A 21,409-nucleotide genomic window follows, 5' to 3' on the forward strand; every position below is an offset into this window, starting at 1 on the left:
GCCTCCTAGGGGCAGGGCCCAGTCACAGGGGGGTGGAAGGGCCAGGGGGCAGGGTAAGGGGGGTGGGCCAGGGGGCAGGGTAAGGGGGGTGCCCCAGGGGCAGGGCCCAGCCGCAGAGGGGTGGAAGGGCCGGGGGGTGCCCCAGGGGCAGGGCCCAGCCGCAGGGGGGTGGAAGGGCCAGGGGGCCTCCTAGGGGCAGGGCCCAGCCGCAGGGGGGTGGAAGGGCCGGGGGGCAGGGTAAGGGGGGTGCCCCAGGGGCAGGGCCCAGCCACAGGGGGGTGGAAGGGCCGGGGGGCAGGGTAAAGGGGGTGCCCTGGGGGCAGAGCCCAGCTGGAGGGGGGTGGAAGGGCCGGGGGGCAGGGCCCAGGGGGTGCCCCAGGGGCAGGGCCCAGCCGCAGGAGGATGGAAGGGCCAGGGGGCCTCCTAGGGGCAGGGCCCAGTCACAGGGGGTGGCAGGGCCCAGTCACGGGGTGGAAGGGCCGGGGGGCAGGGTAAGGGGGGTGCCCCAGGGGCAGGGCCCAGCAGACATGGCAAAGAAGCAGCATTTACTTATTTACAAAACCGTTTATTAAAAATAGGAACGGATAGAAACTAGACACAGGAGGCTCGGTGGTACAGCAGCAGCTGCCAGAGCCCATGTCCCGGCTCTGGGGATGGGGCTGCAGCAGGGAGAGGAGTGGTTGAGACAAGGCCCCCTGCTCAGATGAGCCCCCCGCTCCTGGGGGGGCAGGAACCCCGTACTAAGGCTCTGCACACTAGGGGGAGGCAGTGACCACAGCTGCCCCCCCCACACCCAGGGCCTGGTCTCAGATGGGGGCTCCGGTGCCAGCAGTGGGAGGAGCAGCGCTGTGCTGCCCCTCCAGCAAAAGCCCACTAGGGGGCCCCCTCCAGCACCTGCTCCCAGCCCCACCCGCTCCACGTCCAGGAGAGCCGTGGCCCCTCCTGCCCCTGCCAAGCTGCTGTGCAACACACGTAAACAAGTGATGGAGAGCGGAGGGAGACACGCCAAGGGGCCGCTGGGGCGAGCGTGAGCAGGGCGCTTGGCAGAGCCCCCTCACCACTGCCCCAGGGGGTGAGTACAGAATGGTGCTAGAGGCAGATGCCAGATGTGGTGCACATGGGGGTAGGGGGCTCCCCTCTTTTCTACCTTTAAATAAGATTTCTGTCCTGTGCAAAAGAAAACCCACCAACCTTTGTACAGTTCAACAGAGCAAATGCCATGCACATTCCCGCAGCCCGGCTGGCCACGCCGCCCCACACAATCCCAACAAAACACGGCTGCAATAATACTGACTCGCAAAGTCCCCTTTAATAGGTAGGCAGGGCAGACTGTCGCTGGGCCTGGCGACGGCACATGCAGGATGAGCTTCCAAGCACAGCATCTAGTGTCTCGCTGATGCCCTACACAGATGGACAGACTCAGAAAAGGGTCACGGGCAACTAAGCAACGCCAGGCAGCTGGGAGGGGCTGCTAGGACGACACGGTCACCGCTGTCAGGGCTCCGTTCCGGGCAAGGTGGAACTTGGTGAACGCCTCTTCAAGTAAACAGCTGAGTCGGCTCTGGTCAGCCTAGGGAGAGCAGAGTACAGTGAGAGCGTGGCTGGGACGGCGCTGACCGCACACCAGGCAGCCCCAGCTGGCGCCCCGTGCAGGCAGAGGGCAGGGTCCGGCACGCTAGGCCATGGGTTTGGGTTAGGATGACCAAGCCCACACCTGTGAGACCGGGATGAGGGCACAGCAGGAGCCTGGCCCTGGGAGGGGGAAGACTGGTGGGGATGGCAGGACAAGGAACCCTGTGGCCTGTGCACTGAGGGGAGGGGGCGCCCATGCAGCCAGTTCCCCCTCGTGCCAGGGGGGTGAGGCAGGAGCTCACCTCACTGATGAATCCCAGCTGCACCAGCTCCCCCGCCAGCTCCTGGATATTGTCATCTACAAGAGAGAGGAGGAGTGAGTCCTGGACTGGTGGGATGCCCCAAGGAGGGGAGGGGAAGGGCAGGTACTTACTAGGCAGTAAGTCACAGCTCAAGTGTCGATTCAATTTGTCTTCCAGTTTCAGCAGCAGCGTCAGCTGCAGGAGAAAGGTGGCATGAGAAGGAGCTGCAATTCCTGCAGGATCGGGGGGAAGCCCCTCCCCCCACAGCCCTGGTGGCCAGAGCCCTTTACAGAGGGGGGCAGGATGGGGAGTACTTTGAGCAGTACAACCCCCTCTGCTCCCCCCAGGACAGAATGCACCACACCCAAGCCAGGAAATGCCACACGCTCATCCCACAGGGACTGCGCTGTACCAGGCGCGGTGCCACGCTCAGCTCTGGATCACTGAGCCTGGCCTGGCTTTGGGGCCTGCACACTGGAGACGGGCTGGGGCAGCAGTGCTCAGCAGCCAGCTCCGCTCACCCCACTACTGCTGCCAAGGGGGAGCCGAGACACCGGCTCAGTAATGGTGGCGTAAGACCCCGCCCGTGCAGAGCATGCATGTGCAAGAGGGAGACAGAAACCTACATGGTGCTTGACTCCCTCCTCCACTGACTCAATGTTACACTGCATGAGCACCACCTGGAAGGGAAGCAGAGAGGCATGTGACTCCAGCTGTCACTGCACGGTGCAGACACTAGAGGGAGAGCAGCAGCATCTCCAGCTCTCACCTTGCGGGTCTCCACCTCAGCAGGTTCTGGCGTTGGGGTCTTCACTGACGGGGGGACAATGGGGGACTTCACCACCTCCTGCTGGGGCTGCTGGGGCCGAGGCATCCCAAAGGCTGTGAGTGGGTAGATGCCGTTCCTGCAAGAGGAGCAGCATTATGGAGGGCACTTGCCTTCTCTCGGTGAGCAGCATCAGCATCCAGGGACCTGCCCAGGGCCAGCTGCAGGCAGGGGAGTCTCACAGCATAGGAGGGGGAAGGCCTCTTACCTCACATCCTCCAGGAACTTGTCCAGCTCCAGTGCTGGGGACTGGGAGAAGCTGAAAAAAGAAGGCAGTGAAGTCACGAGCCGAGTTGAGCCAAAGCCAGCCTGTGCCTCCTCCCTCCCTAGTGCCTTGCCTGACAGTTCTCTCCTCATTACAACCAGGAGGCAGAGCCTCTCCCCTGTGCAATGCAGGGGCTGGAGGCTCCAGGACAAAGCCCTGCCCTTCAGCCTGGGCCCTTCAGCCTGGGCCCTCCAAAGTTGGACACACTAGTAGCATTAAGGGAAATCAACGAGCCCTAACACAATGGTAGGGCCCCATCTCCCTGCTGAACAGCACGTTAACGCATCACAAATTGTATTGCAGCCATTTAGAAGATGCCAGGGAGGGATGAACGAGGAGAGGCCCTGCGAGCAGAGAAGTCACTCTGGTGCCCAGCTTCTCTCTCCACTAGGGGAGAAGGATAACGCAGAACTGGCAGTAGAACAGGCAGAAATAGGTAGAAGTTCTGTCCATATAAAAACAAGGTTTTTGTAATTTAAAGGACTTACTTGGGAACCAACCCAGTAGCACCTACCTGCCAAAGGATGCTTATGAACATAGAAGCCTCCAGACTGGATCAGACCAGGTTCCCTGTCTGACAGTGGCAGCACTAGATAGTGCTGAGGAAGAGAACCCTGGGGTAGCAGATGTGGGATACTCTTCCCCCCACATAGACCTCACCATGGTATCTAATAGGCAGAGACTGATGTAAGCCCTGAACCAAGAGATTTAATGTTGATGCCACAATTATCATCGACTGTGATCATGCTGAATAGTTTTGATCCGCAAGTGTCCAGTCCCTTTTCGCATCTTACTAAATTCTGGCTTCAGCGACTTCCTGTGGCAGAGTGTTCCGCAGGCTAGTTACACATCCGGTTCTGCGTGAGAGAGAGTTTCCTTTTCTCCTTTTCCTTTTAAGGACTGAACTCCGCCATTCTTGTGCAGGGAGAACAAATATTCACCCTCTCCCTCCTCTACTATTTTTCTCTGTCGTGTCTGCTCTTATCAATCTCCTAAGGTAAAAATCCCAATCTCTTCTGTCTTCCTGGAGAGTTTTTACAGGCCCTTGATCATTCCCATTGCTCTTCTCCAAACCCCTTCCAGTTCTGCAATACCCTGGGAGATAAGGTGATCCAAGTACCTCATGCTGGCCACAGTCGGAGGGTACACAGTTAAGTACATACCCAGCGACTTGCCTAGGTATGCCCAGATGGGCATGTTTTCCCTGTGATTGTCTTCATGCTATTTCAGCAAAGGGGACCATGTGGTCCCTGTCAAAAGCTACGAATTCGCTGGTTGTCATGGTTATTGTGGGATGTGCATGTCGAAGAGATTAAGAGTCATGTGACAGGTGGAATAGTGTGTCCCAAAGCTGCCAGAGGTGAAACTGGGCAGGCAGGGTGGTTCTCAGAGCTCACTCAATCAAACGTGACGACTGATGTCTTTCTACCTAGCTCTGCCAAGGTTTATGATCTAGACAAGGTGCAGGCTTGGGCCCTTACAAAGCACAAAAGATCCCAAGAAAAAGACCCTGAACAGAGGGACGACCAGGGACAAGCTGATTACAAAGGAGACAAAAGGTCTGGTTCTGTATAATAGAAGAAAGAACGGCACAAGATGTTGTCCATTACAGAAGTGACATGCTGCCAGCACGAGTGTCTCATGGAAAGTGGGTCCCAGCTCTCTGGACTGGGCAGGCGCTGCACAGACTGACCATGGGGTGAGAAATCCCTCAGAGGGAAAGGAACTTGCTAACATGTGTAGACTCCACAGGGCATCTTCTATTTTTCTTTTACCTGTAACACTGGTCTACAATTTTTGAGAAGTCGTCTACTTCAGAGATAAAATGTGCTATTTATTATGTATTTTGATGTGCTGAATTCAAATATGACAATTAAAACAACTGATTGGCTACTGTATAAGATATTTAAGTTTTTACATTTTATGTCTATGTATATTGTGTAGATAGTAGAGTTTTAATCATTAATTGTAAACCTAGGTCTTTTCATGTGTTTATGGTTGCTTTACATGATAATATTTCACCTGTCCTGTTTATGTAACACTTTAAAAATCAGCAAAAGGGTTATATAACTAAAATTATGAAACAAAAGGCAAAAAAACTATTATGTACATAGTTTAGTCCTATTCAGTGTCTACTCGGTGCTTCTTGGCTTGTCTCTTGTATTCATTAAATGGAGCATCTCTTGTCACTGTCCAGCAATAGTCTGCAAGCACTGATGGGCTCAATTTGCCCTGATAGCGTTTCTCCATTGTTGCAATGTCCTGGTGAAATCGCTCGCCGTGCTCGTCGCTCACTGCTCCACAGTTCGGTGGAAAAAAATCTAGATGAGAGTGCAAAAAAAATGTATCTTTAGTGACATGTTGCAACCAAGGCTTTTGTATGCCTTGAGGAGGTTTTCCACCAACAAACTGTAGTTGTCTGCCTTGTTGTTTCCGAGAAAATTTATTGCCACTAACTGGAAGGCTTTCCATGCCGTCTTTTCCTTGCCACGCAGTGCATGGTCAAATGCATCATCTCGAAGAAGTTCACGAATCTGAGGACCAACAAAAACACCTTCCTTTATCTTAGCTTCACTTAACCTTGGAAATTTTCCACGGAGGTACTTGAAAGCTGCTTGTGTTTTGTCAATGGCCTTGACAAAGTTCTTCATCAGACCCAGCTTGATGTGTAAGGGTAGTAACAAAATCTTCCTTGATTCAACAAGTGGTGGATGCTGAACACTTTTCCTCCCAGGCTCCAATGACTGTTGGAGTGGCCAATCTTTCTTGATGTAGTGGGAATCTCTTGCACGACTATCCCATTCACAGAGAAAACAGCAGTACTTTGTGTATCCAGTCTGCAGACCAAGCAAGAGAGCAACAACCTTCAAATCGCCACAAAGCTGCCACTGATGTTGGTCATAGTTTATGCACCTCAAAAGTTGTTTCATGTTGTCATAGGTTTCCTTCATATGGACTGCATGACCAACTGGAATTAATGGCAAAACATTGCCATTATGCAGTAAAACAGCTTTAAGACTCGTCTTTGATGAATCAATGAACAGTCTCCACTCATCTGGATCGTGAACGATGTTGAGGGCTGCCATCACACCATCGATGTTGTTGCAGGCTACAAGATCACCTTCCATGAAGAAGAATGGGACAAGATCCTTTTGACGGTCACGGAACATGGAAACCCTAACACCACCTGCCAGGAGATTCCACTGCTGTAGTCTGGAGCCCAACAGGTCTGCCTTACTCTTGGGTAGTTCCGAATCCCTGACAAGGTCATTCCGTTCACCTTGTGTTATGAGGTGTAGTTCAGAGGAGGAGGATGGGAGAAAATGTGGGTCCTGTGACATTGATGGTTCAGGACCAGAAGTTTCATCCTCTTCCTCTTCCTTGTCTGACTCAAGTGAGAATGATACTGGTGCATCAGGAACCGGCAGTCCTCCTCCGTGGGGTACTGGGCGTATAGCTGATGGAATGTTTGGATAATGCACAGTCCACTTTTTCTTCTTTGACACACCTTTCCCAACTGGAGGCACCATGCAGAAGTAACAATTGCTGGTATGATCTGTTGGCTCTCTCCAAATCATTGGCACTGCAAAAGGCATAGATTTCCTTTTCCTGTTCAACCACTGGCGAAGATTTGTTGCACAAGTGTTGCAGCATATGTGTGGGGACCACCTCTTGTCCTGATCTCCAATTTTGCAGCCAAAAGAAAGGTGATAGGCTTTCTTAACCATAGTGGTTATACTGCGCTTTTGTGATGCAAAAGTCACTTCACCACAAACATAGCAGAAGTTATCTGCACTGTTCACACAAGTACGAGGCATCTCTGCTCACTTTGGCTAAACAGAAATGTGTCCCTTTGCAAAATCAAACACTGACAAATAAGAGAACACGACACTGTATGATTTCTAGAGCTGATATAGGGCAATTTGTTCAGCAGAGTGATGTAAGCTTCGTTATGATTGCATCATCCATGACTTCTAGGAATAACATGCTGCAATTCATATCATGTATGACGCAATACCAGCTTCAGATTGCATCATTCATTGTTTTGCCTAAAAAGCAAGTACTGTCCAAACCCAGTCATAGATTTATTCATAGATCCAGTCAAAGATGTATTTTAGTCATTTCTGGTTTAAATTGAGATCCCTTCCCTGTATAAAACTCACTTATCCTCCGCTATTCCCAAGTCAAGGGTCGTATATACTGACTCAATAGCATATTTTGAAACTAGAGCCAATCAACAATTTTAAGCATCATTTTTGTTCTCAGTGACTCAGAATTAGTAAAGTTTGACTACATTTATTTCAGAAGCATTTTGGCTGTAGAGCAGTGTAACCTGTTGTTTCCATCCTGTTGTTTCTACTTGCTGCTATTTGAATCTCTCAGGCTTTGTCCCAAACGTCCACTGAGTTTTACTAGAGACATGGCTCAGTGCTGTGTGCCAAGGACAGGGCGGATCTGTGGTGATGCTAGTGAAGGGGGGATGCTGCTTCCACAAAGGCAGCGAATCTCTGCACATTGTGTGTCCAGAAGTTGTGGGACTGAGCCCTTGAGTGTAATGAAGTGGTGTGTACAGACAGGCCGGGGGGGCTTGTGCCCCAGGGACAGCAGAACTCAAGGGGTTAACTAGCCCCATAGATTATCTCCACTCTGCCTCCAAGGCTCACGTAGGGAGCCTAAGAGCTGGGGCATGGAAATTCCTCGCCTGCGGAAGGGAAGAGCAGGGCTTGCAGAGCCTGGAGTGGGCTGCTAGTCTGGGGCAGGTTCCCCCCGGGGGCACAGAGAAGGCTCCCCTGCACTGTAAGCAGGTGAGAGCGATTCACCCTGTAGCTGGGGATAACACAGAAAGCGTCAGTGACCAGCATTCCACACAGAACCCATGGGGCCACACCACTGATTTACAGAATTGCATGAAAATGTTCCCTGTTCACTACCCCACTCTCGATGCAGCCTAACATGCTGTTTGCTTTTTTGACTGCACTGCTCAGAGCCCAGGTCTCACCGAGCTGTCTACAGTGACGCTCCTGTGTGCGACTTACAACTGCTCCCCCACCTCTTTGTCCTGCTCTTTCGTTTCGTTTGTAGCCAGGTATCACTGTATCCCTTGTGTTTTTTCATCACTCTGCCACGTTTCCATAACGCTGTTACGTCACAGCTCGTGGCCACTGCCAGGCATTCTAGGAAATTCCCCTGGTTTTGCTTTAAAATTTCTTGCATTTATATATAAATGACTAGGTGTCTGCTTTGATTTAACTCCTTGAGCTGCTATCCTACAGACTTCACAGCATTTCCATGGTTATGGTTCTGAGTCTCTCTCTGCTGTAGTTCAGCTATAATGTCCAACCTCTCCTGTGTTGGATACAGACACCAGTGTATTACCAACAACTCATACACGTCAGTGTGACTGACGTGCTCCTCAGCGCACACCGGCTTTCAGCTGACTCCACCCTCCAACACTTCGTCGTATGTGCCAGCAGTTCAGGTCCATTTTGACTGAGGTGGAGACCAGTCCTTCCGTAAAGGTTCCCCCATCCCCAAAACATCCATCAGAGCCTGACAAACCCCTCTTCCTGGCACACACACAGACCATGGAGTTACCTCTGAAATGTGCACAGGTCCAGCCAGACATGAATTCTCTGCATTGGTCTTCACAGCTGAGGAAGTGAGAGAGATTCCCACACCTGAACCAGCCTTTTTAGATGACAAATCTGAGGAATTGTCCCAGATTGAGGTGTCAGTGGAGGTGGTTTTGGAACAAATTAATAAACTAAACAGCAACAGGTCCCCAGGAGCAGATGGTATCACCCAAGGATTCTGAGGGAACTCAAATATGAAATTGCAGGTACTGATTGTGGTATATAACCTATCGCTTAGATCAGCCTCTGCCCCAGATGACTGGCAGAGAGCAAAGAGAACACCAATTTTTTTTTAAAAGGCTCCAAAGGCAATGCTGGTGGCCATTACAGGCCAGTAAGCCTAACTTCAGTGCTGGCAAATGGGCTGAAGCCATATGGGCTGGGGTGGGAAGGGGACTTCGGGGAAGGGACGGGGGAGGGGGAGGTTTGAGCACCCACTGGGCAGAGAGGAAGTCAGTGCCTATGGGCCGGTCCCCTGAGAAACCTCCTAGTTGTAGGATGAGCGAAAACTGAAAAATGCTGGAAGGCCATTACAGTTGCAAAATGCACCTTTACAGAGCTTAAAAATAATCCAGTCATTTTTAGTTCTAAGATGTAATCTAGAAACAAATGATAACAGAGGATGTAGGTGAAAGGTGTTTTAGGTCACACCAATGTTTGAGTCTCATCCACTTTTGGGTGTGGGTGTCACAAATAGATCGTTTCCTGCTATGTAACAGCACTCCCTTTACATCCCCAGAACAGGTTGTTTCTAACCCTGTGAATCATGCCTTGAGCCAGAGAACCCCTGGGGTGGCAGATCTGACCAGCATGCTGAGAGGGGAAATGGGGGACAATCCAGAGAGTGATTGGCTGACAAACCGTGAGCTGAGTGAGGTAAGGAAACCACGTTGGTCTCAGCCACGTTGGTACTACAATAACCACCTAGACTATGTCTTGGACAGCAGCTTAGACATCAGGGGAAGTGGGGGAAATGCATACAGAAGTCCTGGACTCCAACGAAGGAGAAAGGCATCTCCCAGGGAGCGGTGACTCAGACCACTTCTTGAGCAGAACTGGGTGCATTCCTTGTTTTCGGCTGTGGCAAACTAGACTATCTGTGGGACACCCCAACAGTGAAATACGCACTGGAGGATAGTGGGATCTGTCTCCCATTCGTGATCTCGTGAGAAGTATCTATTGAAGGCATCCGCTGTGGTGTTCTGTACGCCTCAGAGGTAAGATGCTGAGACGTTGATCTGGCTTCATCTGCACCAATTCCAAAGTCTCACTGCTTCGGTGCAGAGGGAAGGCAATCTCGTCCCCCTTGGCAGTTTATGTAAAACATGCATGACATGTCCATCATTATGTATTTGCCCCGATCAGTGGGAGGAAATGGATACAGGCGTTTCTGACTGATCTCAGTTCTAGCAAGTTGACATCGGGGTGGACTCGAGAGAAGACCACCTGCCTTGAACAGTATGTGCAACTAGTGGGCTCCCCATCCAGGTAGGGATGCATCTGTTATTACTGATGTTAGAGATGGTTGAGCGCAAGGAATCCCTGTGCAAACATTGTGAGGGTTCTTCCACCAGTCAAGGGATTTTTATTTATTTCTACTACCGAAGGCATGAGTAGCAGCATGTTTAAGCTATGTCTGCTTGGTGAGTTCTCTCTTACACCGATGTTTGTAATCCCTCTGGGAGGTAAGAAACTGAGTGGGACGTGAGCTCTGTGCGGTCGGAGACTTACTGAACCTTTTTTGGTGCAGGGGTGTACATTCCCAAAGAGTGCAAGGTGGCTCTAGAGTCTTTTAAGGTATGCAAAGATTCATCAGTTTTTCTGCAAACAACTTTGATCTGTCAAAAGGAAGGTACTCAACTGTATATCGAACGTCTCAGAAAACCCAAGAGCTGAAGCCAGGAGGCCCTTCCTCATGACTGTCTCCATGGAGACAGAATGAGCAGCTGTAACAGTGGTGTTCAGAGAGGCCTGTGGAGATGTTCTTGCAAGCAGTTGCCCCTCTGCGATGACTGCCTGGAACTGCTCCCTCTGGTCTTCTGGATGATGCTCAATAGTTAGTATACCATGAGGGCTTGATAACTGGCAATCCTAAATTGTAAAGGTAGCCAATGAGTATGACTTATGGCCCCCCAAAAAATCAAGACATTAAATATTTACCATCTGGAGTCGATTTAGTGTGGTGCTGTCTGACATGTTTATCCACAGCATCAACCACAAGGGAGTTGGGGGATGATGTGAAAATAAAAATTCTGAGACCTTGGAGGAAATATTTTTATATTAAAAAATTTAATATTTTTTGTCTGCCCTCTTACAGATGCGTGGTACTTTGGCCGAGATATGCCAGGTTATTTTTGCAGGGTCTAAAGTCCTTGTTAATGGGTAGCGCAACATAGGCAGATGATGAAGTGTGCAAAATATCAAGTAATTTATACTGCGACTTCTTAACCTCCTCCAGTGGAATTTGTAATGAGTCCACTACCCTTTTAATAAGGTCTGAAACTGTTTAAAATCAGCAGCCAAGGACAGTGAAGGAGGCATGACAACTTTGTCTGGGGAAGAGGAAGAGATGTTAGTTGTAGGGGTAATTTGTCCAATCTAATTTCTGGATCCTCAAAGGTCTCCTCTTGTGGATCAGAAACCCTAGAGAAAGGCTGGTGGGGACTGTCTCTTCTCCTGGTGAAGCTCACTAGGGTCCCAGGAGAATTGCTGGCAGTAAGCCATCCAAGGTCCCAGTACGGCCACTGAGGTGGTACGTAAGGCATGGGTGGAGGCACCCCAAGGTATCAATACCAGCAGCATGGAGCACGACTCTCACAAGGACTGTCCAACTCCTTAGAGGTCTCAGGATAAAAAGTTCCTTGATAATGGAAGGGAGCGCCCTGGACAGAAATGTGGGAGACTGATGAAAAGTCCCCATTGTCTTCCTCCTCCTCACTTGATAGAGGTGGAGCAGTCATAGAAATAAGCAGACTGTTGGTACCAGGTGAATCTTTGAGGAACAAGATGTGGTCGGTGCTGAACAGGGGAGATTCAGGCATTTGTTACTGCCATGTCTCGAGGAAATCTAAATCTCTTGAGGTACCGGAACAGTGAGTGGTACTGATGAAGCAAATTGGGCAGAGGTGACTGTGGCAGAAGGTGCCGAAGGTACCAAAGTTCATATGCCCTATGATGAAAGGCCAGTAGCTGTCAGTCTGGTCTTCTGCGGAGCCAAAGTGCTGGGTACTGAGATCCTTGCAGACTTTTGGTACCAATTTAGAAGAGCTGGGCTTCTCTCTGCCACTTCAATCACCCAACAGTGCCAATCTTCTGCAGCTAGAACTCAGAGTCCTTAGGCTTACTGGTGGTGACAGTAACCGAGGAACCTGTGGCCTTGTGGGTACTGAGTCGGAGATCAGTAGGTGCTGAAATGGTCAACCTGATCAGAGACCATCTGTTTGAGGTAGATTCTCTACCCAGAGGGCTGGAAGGCCACTTTCTCGAGTCTTTGAGAGGATTCCAACGATCTCCTCTTCAACGCTATAGGGGAATGCTGCAACGAGAAGGCTGAAGCAGTTGATGTGATTAGAAACTGTGTACGGGGGGCCCCTGGGTCAAGGTCAGAAGCTAATCAGTGCAAGCTCTTCATCATAAGGAGACAGTGTGAGTTCCCATTTCCTTCTGGCCCTTGTCTTTAATTTCAGGCAGAAATTGTAGTTTTGGGGAACACAAGACTCTCCAAGGCAGCGGATAAGCCGGGAACGTCCTTCCCTGACCGGGACAGCCTCTTGGTGCAAAAGGCAACTTTAAAACCTGGGAGAACCAAGCATATCCTCTCCCAGGGTTTCAGTTCCTCTGAGGGAAAGAACAAAAAAAATAGGGGGAGGGACAAGGGTCCTTATCCTAAAAATGTATGTAATTTTTTTTTTGTAAACTATAAAAATTACTCCAGCTAACTACCACAAAGGAAACGAAGAACTAATGTTAACTATTAAGAACTAGAGAAAAATATAGTTGAGGTAAGCTCAACTCAGATGATGCTGAGGGTCTGTCTCAAGCCAAGGCTGTTGAGAAGGAACTGAGGGTGGCTCACCCGCACAGCTCTATATAGCACAAGGCTGCGGGGGGGGGGGAGGGGCCGGGTGTAGGGGGGGAAGGAAGGCACATGCACAGGCTAAATGGACACTGGTACATAAAAATCGCCAATCTGAGGTGCATGGGGCACCTAGAGTGGAGCACCCATAGGGACACTACTCAAAGAAGAGTTACATTCAAAATTAGAAAAAATACAGAGTAGGGCAACAAAAATTACTATGGGGATGGAACAGCTTCCATATGAGGATAAATTAAAAAGACCAGGACTGTTCACCTTAGAAAAGGGACAACTAGGGGGGATATATTAAAGGTCTATAAAATAATAAACAGTGGGAGGAAAGCGAATAAGGAAATGTTATTTACCCCGTCACGTAACACAAGAACCAGGGGTCACCTCATTAAATTAATAGACAGGAGGTTTAAAACAAACATAAGGAAGTACTTCATACAATGCACAATCAACCTGTGGAACTCCTTGCTAGGGGATGATGTGAGGGACAAAAGTATTACTGCACTCAGACAAGAACTAGATAAGTTCATGGAGGACTGGTCCATCAATGGCTATTAACCAAGATGGTCAGGGATGCAACCTCATGCTTTGGGTGGTCCCTAAGCTTCTGACTGTTAGAAGCTGGGACTGGACAACATAAGATTAACCACTCAGTAGTTGCCCTGTTCTGTTCATTCCCTGTGAAGCACCTGGCACCAGCCACTGTCAGAGACAGGATATTGGGCTAGATGGACTATTGGTCTGACTCAGTATGGTCGTTCTTATATTCCCTGGCAAAGGAAGGGTCCATGGGCTGAAAGCCAGGGCAGGTACAATTCCCATTGCATTGCAACCTGAGGAAGAGCCTCACAGGAGTCACAGGCTTCTCTGCATGGCCGGGGAGGGGAGGGGAGGGGGCCTGATACAGATGACTACCTGTGAGAGGGGCCCAGCACACGCTCCCTCCCTTGGGGTGGGAAGGTAAAAGCGTAAAAATCAGCATTTAACCCTTCTCCAACTGCTCATTGACAATACAAGTCACTGCTTTATAAAGGGGACACTTCCTTTGTCATAAATTATAAGTGCAGGAGGGACTATTGTTTTCATCTAGTCTGACCTCCTGTAGGACAATGGTCATAGGACTGCCCTCAATTAATTCCTGTTTGAACTAGAGCAAATCTTTTAGAACACCATCCAATCTTGGATTAGAAATGGTCAGTAATGGAGAATCCACCATGACTGTTGGTAAATTGCTTCAACAGTAAATTACCCTCTGTTAAAAATTTACATCTTACTTCCAGTCCAGTTTTGTCTAGCTTCAACTTCTGGCCATTGTAACTTTTTGGACCTGTCTCTGCTAGACAAGAGGGCCCATTAATAAACATGTGTTCCACATGTAAGTACTTACAGACTGAGCAAGTCACCCCTTAAACCTTCTCTTTGCTGAGCTAAATAGACCGACCTCCTGGAATCTATCACCGTAAGGCAGGTTTTCTAATCCTTTAATCAGTCTTGTGACTCTTCTCTGACCCCTTTGCAATTTAACAACATCCTTCTTGAATTGTGGGCACCAGAGCTAGATTCAGTTTTCCAGCAGCAGTCTTTTTGGGACCTGGAGCCTGAAAGACACACCCCTGGGCAGGCTGCGAGGGGCTTTGCTCCCCTGGGGAATCCAGATGCTCCAGGGCAGGCCTCCCACAACAGAGTCGCTGCTTCGGGCAAGGGTCTGACGCCCTGGTATGCCAGTCTGATTCAAAGGCCCATGCCATGGCAGAGTGAGGGCCAGTAGCTTGGGGAAGCAGAGCATAGCTCGCCCTCTGCAGCACCTCAGAAGATGCTCATAGCATGCTTACATTTTGCTTGATGCTTGCGGGGCTCTGCACTACTGGGATGGGGACGGAGGGAGCCTGCTAGAGAGGCTGCACCACAGGGTTAGAACCTCCGCTCAGGAGAGCAAGAGGAGCTAGATGCTGAAATGAAGTCACTACTGAATGAAAATGAGTAAAACTAGTTATAAAACAAAGCAGTTGGGAGAAATTGACCCACCAACTTGTTCCACCTCTGGCAGAAGGATTCCTGGTGCCCTGAGCTGAGGGCTGGGCTTAGTCTCGGACCCTCCAGCAGCAATGCAGAGCCCAGAGCTGAGAGGTGCTACCTCTCTTGTGAACGAGAAGCTGCTCCCAGAAAAGCATCCTGGTGACCAGCCCCTAACTTGTTGCACTGCCCAGCCCTCCTGAACACTCCACACACTGGCCAGGCACGCAGCAAGAGCCTCCTGCTTTATATGGCTGCACAAACCTCAGACACCACACCACCCACCTCCTCACACACAGGGCACCTGCCTCAGCTGAGTGCCTGGGGAATCAAACTGCTACGACCCTCATCCGCCCAACCCCACCCCTCCTGCCTCCCATCACCCCCCCATGACAAGCCAGGTCTGACACGTAGCGTAAGAGCCCAGAGCAGGGCCCTGTGCAGCGCCAGGGTGGTGTTCTAAAGGTAAAAGGGACAGAGGTCCTCTCCAAAAGGAAGCAGACACTCCCTCCCCAACAGTGTTGCCACCTGTCCCAATATTTCATGTTCTCTTGAAGCCCCAGCTCCTGGAGCCAGGTGATCAGGTGAGAATATTGCTTTCCCTTCTGTTTACTTACCCCACAGTAACTGTGGTTTGTCGAGGTCTTTGTTGTCAGTGCGGATTCCATTGTAGGTGTACATGCACTTCATGCGCATGAGACTGGAGATTTGAAATAGCCATGTCCCTTGGGCCCATGCACCCTGTGCAAGGACAAGAAGGCAGAGCAGCCTTGACCCTCCCTCTGCTCCCGGCAGTTGCAGCCAGACGGCAGCTGGGGAACATCCCACCCATTACTCTCCTTAGACTTTAAAACCAATTTTTCATCCAGCCTTGTGTCGGAATCTTCACAGTCCCATTGAACTGGACATTGACAAAGAAGAAAAGCTATCGGTGTCTGCCCCCCTCCTCCCCACCCACTCCGGTACACTGGAACAAGCTGTTTTGCACCCACCACCACACCACCTGGCAGATCCAAACCCTGCCCCATCCTTTGATTGGCTGATCCCTATTGAGATGGACATATCCAGGGATGCTCAACTCAAGCTAAATCTGCCAGAGAGCAGTTCGCATGGGTCACTCTAGACCCGGAAGTGACAGTCACAGACTGGGCAATACTGGATTTGTGGTTCCTAGAGGAGGACTTGCATATAACACCTGTCCAGGGTGGGGCTCTGCCCTAGGTCAGACACTTGCCACATTCCATCTGGCTGTCATATTGAGGGAGGGCCATGGCTGCGCCACCCTTTGTGCTGCCTCATGACACGGCACAGGGCACATGCACAGCCCCAGATACGGCTGTTCAAGACTCCACTCCCATGCATGGGGGGCATATGCACCTACAGTGGGATCCACCTTGGCGACAGCTCAGAAAAAAACAAGTTTCTTACCAGCATGGCTGCAGAGAGAAGCTTTAAAATGTAGACAGCAAAGAAGAGACCCTTTCACTGGTTACCCAGTAAATTCCCCTGATTCTGAAGGCTTGGGGTACAGTGAGTGAGATAGAGGCCTGAAGCGTTCACCAACTTCAGCACTGACTTCTGGGGGTAGCCTGGCCGGACAGGGAGGAGACTGGGCTGCAGGTCCGTGGAGCTACTCTATCGCTCCTGCTTCCCAGGCCAGCCCATGGGACACTGCCTTCCAGGAGCCATATCCCCTCTCTGGATCAGTCCAGGAACACTCAACAATGGCTGCTCTGGGTAGTCCCATTTGGATCAAGACAACCCAGAGCAGCCAAAGACTGCCTCTCCTCCACCCCCATCATCTGTTCTTCCTCCAGTTTCTCCTCCTCTGCAGCAGCAGCCGCCACCCCTTCCCCGCCATGGAGACAGTCAGGCTGGCTTCCTCTCACCCCCAGGCTCTCTGTGCCATCCCCATGCAATGAGTCAGCTCCCACCAGAGCAGAGTTTGGGAGCCTCGCATGGCAGCACTAAGCTCTTGGCGGCAGGGCCTGTCTGTAGTGCCTGGCACAGAGGGGTTCTGGCCAAAGACTGGGCTCCCAGGTGCGACAGTAATACAGATCATACTGTGCTGGGCAGCTCTTGCTCTTCACTGCAGCAGTGTGGGAGGCTGGCTCTCCTGCAGAGAGGGGTACTCACATCATCTTGACCCCCTCCCTGTCTGTGTGGTTGATCTCTGCTAGCACTGCATTCATGTCCATGTTTTTGGTCATTTCTTCTAGAGCGTTTTCAGGAATCATATCTGCACAGAAGAGGAAGGAGGTTACACCCACACTGCCCCAACCCCTGCCCAATTTGCCTGAGGGCTAAAGGAAGCCACGGGATGCAGCTTTGAGACAGCCACACGGCTCTCGCAGCAGGCAAGGCACTGCTAAGGGATGGACACTCAAGTGGTGCAGCCACCCCAAGCCTGGCTTCCAGCTTCCCATTGCTGCGATGTCTGTAGGGTGGTGAGCTGCTGGAGTCTCCTGAAAGTACAGAGCAAGGTGTGCCCTGGATCTCATACTCACGCTGGTGTCCAACAATACAGTGAGCGGCCAGTAACTTCATGGAGGGCACCTCGAACAGAGCTTGGTTGAAGAGGAGCTCCCGAGCAGTGGGACGTTTCCCAGGGTCCAGCTCCAGGCACTTCTGAATGAACTCCTGCAAGACAAGAAGCCACAGACATAGGAAGGCACATCCGACAGAGCCAAGAGGGTGCTGCAGCCAGGCTGCAGGGGCCAAGTCTGAGCCCTGCACGTCAACAGGCATATTCCTAACACCGCCTTGTACTCACCCTCTGCAAGGGGTCCTCCAGCAGCTGGATGGCGCTGTTAATAGCCTCCTGGGGCACATAGGATGACTCGCCATTACCCTGGATTTCCAGCACTGCCATCTGCCAGCAGAAAGAAACATCATGCCCAGCTGAGCCCAGGTGGCCTAGTCACTCTACCAGAGTTCAGCCCGAGGGAGTTATTCCCGGAATTGGCAGAGCAGGGAGAGAACTGAGGGAAACTCCATATTGCCAACTCTTGTAATTTAATCAGATGATATTTGGTGTTTCTTGTAAAGCACCAGCCCCTGGAGGCATGTGATTAGGTGACTTTTTTTTTTTTAAAATAAAGAAATCTCGAGTAATCCTCATGGTTATAGGGACAAGCCTGAAAGCAGGACTCTAACATGACCTAATGGCTCAGAAAGCAAATAAAAGCATCCACTGTTATTTTAAATCATGATTGAAGTCCAGCTCAGAATTTGCTGGGGTCTTCCTCATGGTTTTTGAGCTCTCGGGGTTGGCAATACTGGACCCAATTATAGGAGAGTAATTGAGCAGGCTGCAGGGAATGGTCCCACCCCTGCACTCTCTCAGGAGCCATCTGGACTGCTGCCATAAGTTTCCCAATATCACCCCTGCTCCCAGTGACCCAGAATAAGCTGGAAAGACTATTTCCCCAATACCCTCAGAAAGGTAGCTAAGAAAGTGCCTTCAGCAGTGTTGCTACCCACAATACAGAGAGAACCTCAAAGAGCCACCGAGGCTACCCCAGCCACTTCCAACGGCAGCCCAAAACACAGACAGGACTGTTGTAATAACCGGGGTCTAGCAGCCTGAAAACAGTGTTGGAAAGAGGGTGAAAGCTCAAAGCGTTACAATCACCTACGCCAAACATGGACAGAGGAAGGCCCAGACAGAAGACAGACTGAATTAGTCCAAACAATGTTCAACTGACACCACCCAAGGACTCTGTTAAAAGCGTCACTGGGAACCAACGTGAGAGAAGAATCAGAATGGACCAAATTGGAAACTGGACCTAGCTGAGAGAGAAAAGACGGTTACTCACCTTTGTAACTGTTGTTCTTCGAGATGTGTTGCTCATATCCATTCCAAACCCGCCCTCCTTCCCCTCTGTCGGAGTAGCCGGCAAGAAGGAACTGAAGGGCCGTTGGGTCGGCAGGGGTATATATTCGGCGCTATAGCGGCGCCACTCCAGGGGGCGCCCAGCCGACCCACCGAGTGTTGCTAGGGTAAAAATCTTCCGACGAACGTGCACACGGCGCGCGCACACCTAATTGGAATGGATATGAGCAACACATCTCGAAGAACAACAGTTACAAAGGTGAGTAACCGTCTTTTCTTCTTCGAGTGCTTGCTCATATCGATTCCAATTAGGTGATTCCCAAGCCTTACCTAGGCGGTGGGGTCGGAGTGAGATGTTGCAGAATGCAAAACTGCTGAGCCAAAGGCTGTATCATCTCTGGACTGTTGGACCAGTGCATAATGTGAGGCAAAGGTGTGGACCGAGGACCAGGTAGCTGCACGACCTATCCCCTGGAAGGGCACGTGAGCCAGGAAGGCAGCAGCAGAAGCCTGAGCCCTGGTGGAATGTGCAGTGAGGTGGCTCGATAGAACATGGGCCAAGTCACAGCAGGTGCGGATGCACGACGTCACCCAAGAAGAAACCCCCTGCGAGGAGACAGGTAGGCCCTTCATTCGGTCTGCCACTGCGACGAAGAGTTGGGGTGTTTTACGAAAGGGCTTTGTCCGCTCGATATAAAATGCGAGCGCCCTACGGACGTCTAGGGAGTGCAATTGTTGCTCCCTTCGCTGTGAGTGTGGCTTTGGGAAGAAGACCGGAAGGTAGATATCCTGGTTGATATGAAAGGCCGACACCACCTTAGGGAGGAAGGCCAGATGTGGTCGCAACTGCACCTTGTCCTTGTGAAACACAGTATACGGTGGGTCCACCGTGAGAGCCCGAAGCTCGGAGACTAGTCTGGCCGACGTAATGGCTACGAGGAAAACTATCTTCCAGGACAGGTATAGCAGCGAGCAGGTTGCCAGCGGCTCGAATGGGGAAGTCATAAGTCTGGTTAGAACCAGGTTGAGGTCCCAGGCTGGGGCGGGGCGGCGAACTTGGGGGTATAAGCGCTCCAAGCCCTTGAGGAACCTAGAAACCATAGGGTGCGAGAAAACGGAGCGGCCACTCTCCCCTGGGTGGAAGGTAGAGATGGCTGCCAAGTGCACCCTCAATGACGACACCGCCAGGCCCTGCTGTTTGAGAGACCAGAGGTAGTCCAAGATGGAATGGATCGGGACCTCAGTGGGAGTAACATTGTGCGTTTCGCACCAGCAGGAGAAACGCTTCCACTTGTCCAGATATGTTAACCGAGTGGAAGGTTTCCTACTACCCAGGAGTACCTGTTGTACCGAGGCAGAGCAACGTAACTCGGATCGGTTTAGCCATGCAGCAGCCATGCTGTGAGGTGCAGGGATTGCAGGTCTGGGTGGTGAAGTCTGCCGTGATCCTGCGTTATAAGGTCTGGGTGAAGAGGCAGGGGAATCGGGTTGGCTATCAACAGGTCGAGCAACATGGTGTACCAGTGCTGCCTGGGCCACGCTGGAGTGATCATGATCAGGTGCGCTCTGTCCCTGCAGAGTTTTAGCAGGACCCTGTGAACCAGCGGGAACGGTGGAAAAGCGTACAGCAGATGGCTCGTCCACGACATCAGAAAAGCCTACGAGATCAAGCCCGGGGAGAGGCCTTGGAATGAGCAGAACGTCTGGCACTTCCTGTTCTTGCGAGAAGCGAAGAGGCCTATGCGGGGAAAGCCCCACTTCCGGAAAACGGAATGGATAACGTCCGGACGAATCGACCACTCATGAGACAGGAAGGTTCTGCTGAGGCGATCCGCCAGAGTGTTCCGAACCCCTGGGAGAAAGGACGCTACCAGGTCTATCGATTGGGCTATGCAGAAGTCCCAGAGCTGAATGGCTTCCTGACAAAGAGGGGAGGACCGTGCTCCTCCCTGCTTGTTTATGTAATACATGGCCGTTGTGTTGTCTGTGAACACTGAGACACAACGGCCTTGTAGGTGCTGCTGAAATGCCTGGCACGCAAGGCGGACTGCTCTCAGCTCTCGGGCATTGATGTGCAAGGCCAGCTCTTGAGCTGACCAAAGACTCTGAGTGCGAAACTGACCACGGTGAGCACCCCAGCCGAGAGATGAGGCGTCCGTCGTGAGGGACACTGAGGGGTGAGGTGGATGAAACAGCATCCCTGCACACACCAGGGAGGGCATCGACCACCAGTCGAGGGAGCCTAGGACGCTCGGGGGGATCGTGACGATCATGTCTATGCTGTCTCTGCTCGGGTGGTACACCGAGGTGAGCCACGATTGGAGGGAACGGAGGCGAAGCCTGGCATGTTTGGTTACGAATGTGCAGGCAGCCATGTGACCCAGGAGACCTAGGCAAGTGAGAGCCGAAGTTGTCGAGAAGTTCCATAGACCTTGTATAATTGTTACCATCGCCTGAAACCGAGGCTGAGGTAAGCAGGCTCTGGCGAGATTGGAGTCCAGGATGGCCCCAATGAATTCTATTCTCTGTGTGGGAATCAGAGTGGATTTCTCTATATTGATCATCAGGCCTAGACACAGGAATAGGTCCTTGACGATGCCCACATGATGGGCAACTTGGGCCTCGGAGGTCCCTCGAATTAGCCAATCGTCTAGATACGGAAAAACGTGTATCCGACGGCGGCGGAGGGAGGCGGCGACTACAGCCATGCACTTTGTGAATACTCTTGGGGCTGTAGAGAGGCCAAACGGAAGGACCGTAAACTGGAAATGTTGACGGTTGGCCACAAACCGGAGGTACCTTCTGTGTAGAGGATAAATGGCGACGTGAAAATACGCGCCCTTCATATCGAGGCGGCATACCAGTCTCCGGGATTC

At 51.4% G+C, this 21,409-nt stretch overlaps 1 protein-coding gene across 1 annotated transcript in view; it reads right to left on the reverse strand.

The window, feature by feature from the left end:
• Nucleotides 1-544: 544 nt before the first annotated feature.
• The window catches only part of NRBP1 (nuclear receptor binding protein 1), a 72,664-nt gene continuing 51,799 nt past the window's right edge, over nucleotides 545-21,409 (reverse strand). The window contains exons 10-18 of the mRNA XM_045009768.1: nucleotides 17,472-17,570; nucleotides 17,206-17,338; nucleotides 16,835-16,937; nucleotides 2,909-2,959; nucleotides 2,644-2,779; nucleotides 2,501-2,554; nucleotides 2,006-2,069; nucleotides 1,875-1,930; nucleotides 545-1,570 (exon numbers count right to left, since the gene is read on the reverse strand). Of these exons, the coding sequence (XP_044865703.1) occupies nucleotides 1,472-1,570; nucleotides 1,875-1,930; nucleotides 2,006-2,069; nucleotides 2,501-2,554; nucleotides 2,644-2,779; nucleotides 2,909-2,959; nucleotides 16,835-16,937; nucleotides 17,206-17,338; nucleotides 17,472-17,570 (795 nt within the window). The 3' untranslated portion in view covers nucleotides 545-1,471. The remainder of the gene's footprint in view (nucleotides 1,571-1,874; nucleotides 1,931-2,005; nucleotides 2,070-2,500; nucleotides 2,555-2,643; nucleotides 2,780-2,908; nucleotides 2,960-16,834; nucleotides 16,938-17,205; nucleotides 17,339-17,471; nucleotides 17,571-21,409) is intronic.

This window comes from Mauremys mutica, chromosome 3 (genome assembly GCF_020497125.1).
Source record: "Mauremys mutica isolate MM-2020 ecotype Southern chromosome 3, ASM2049712v1, whole genome shotgun sequence".
Classification (NCBI taxonomy): domain Eukaryota; kingdom Metazoa; phylum Chordata; order Testudines; family Geoemydidae; genus Mauremys; species Mauremys mutica.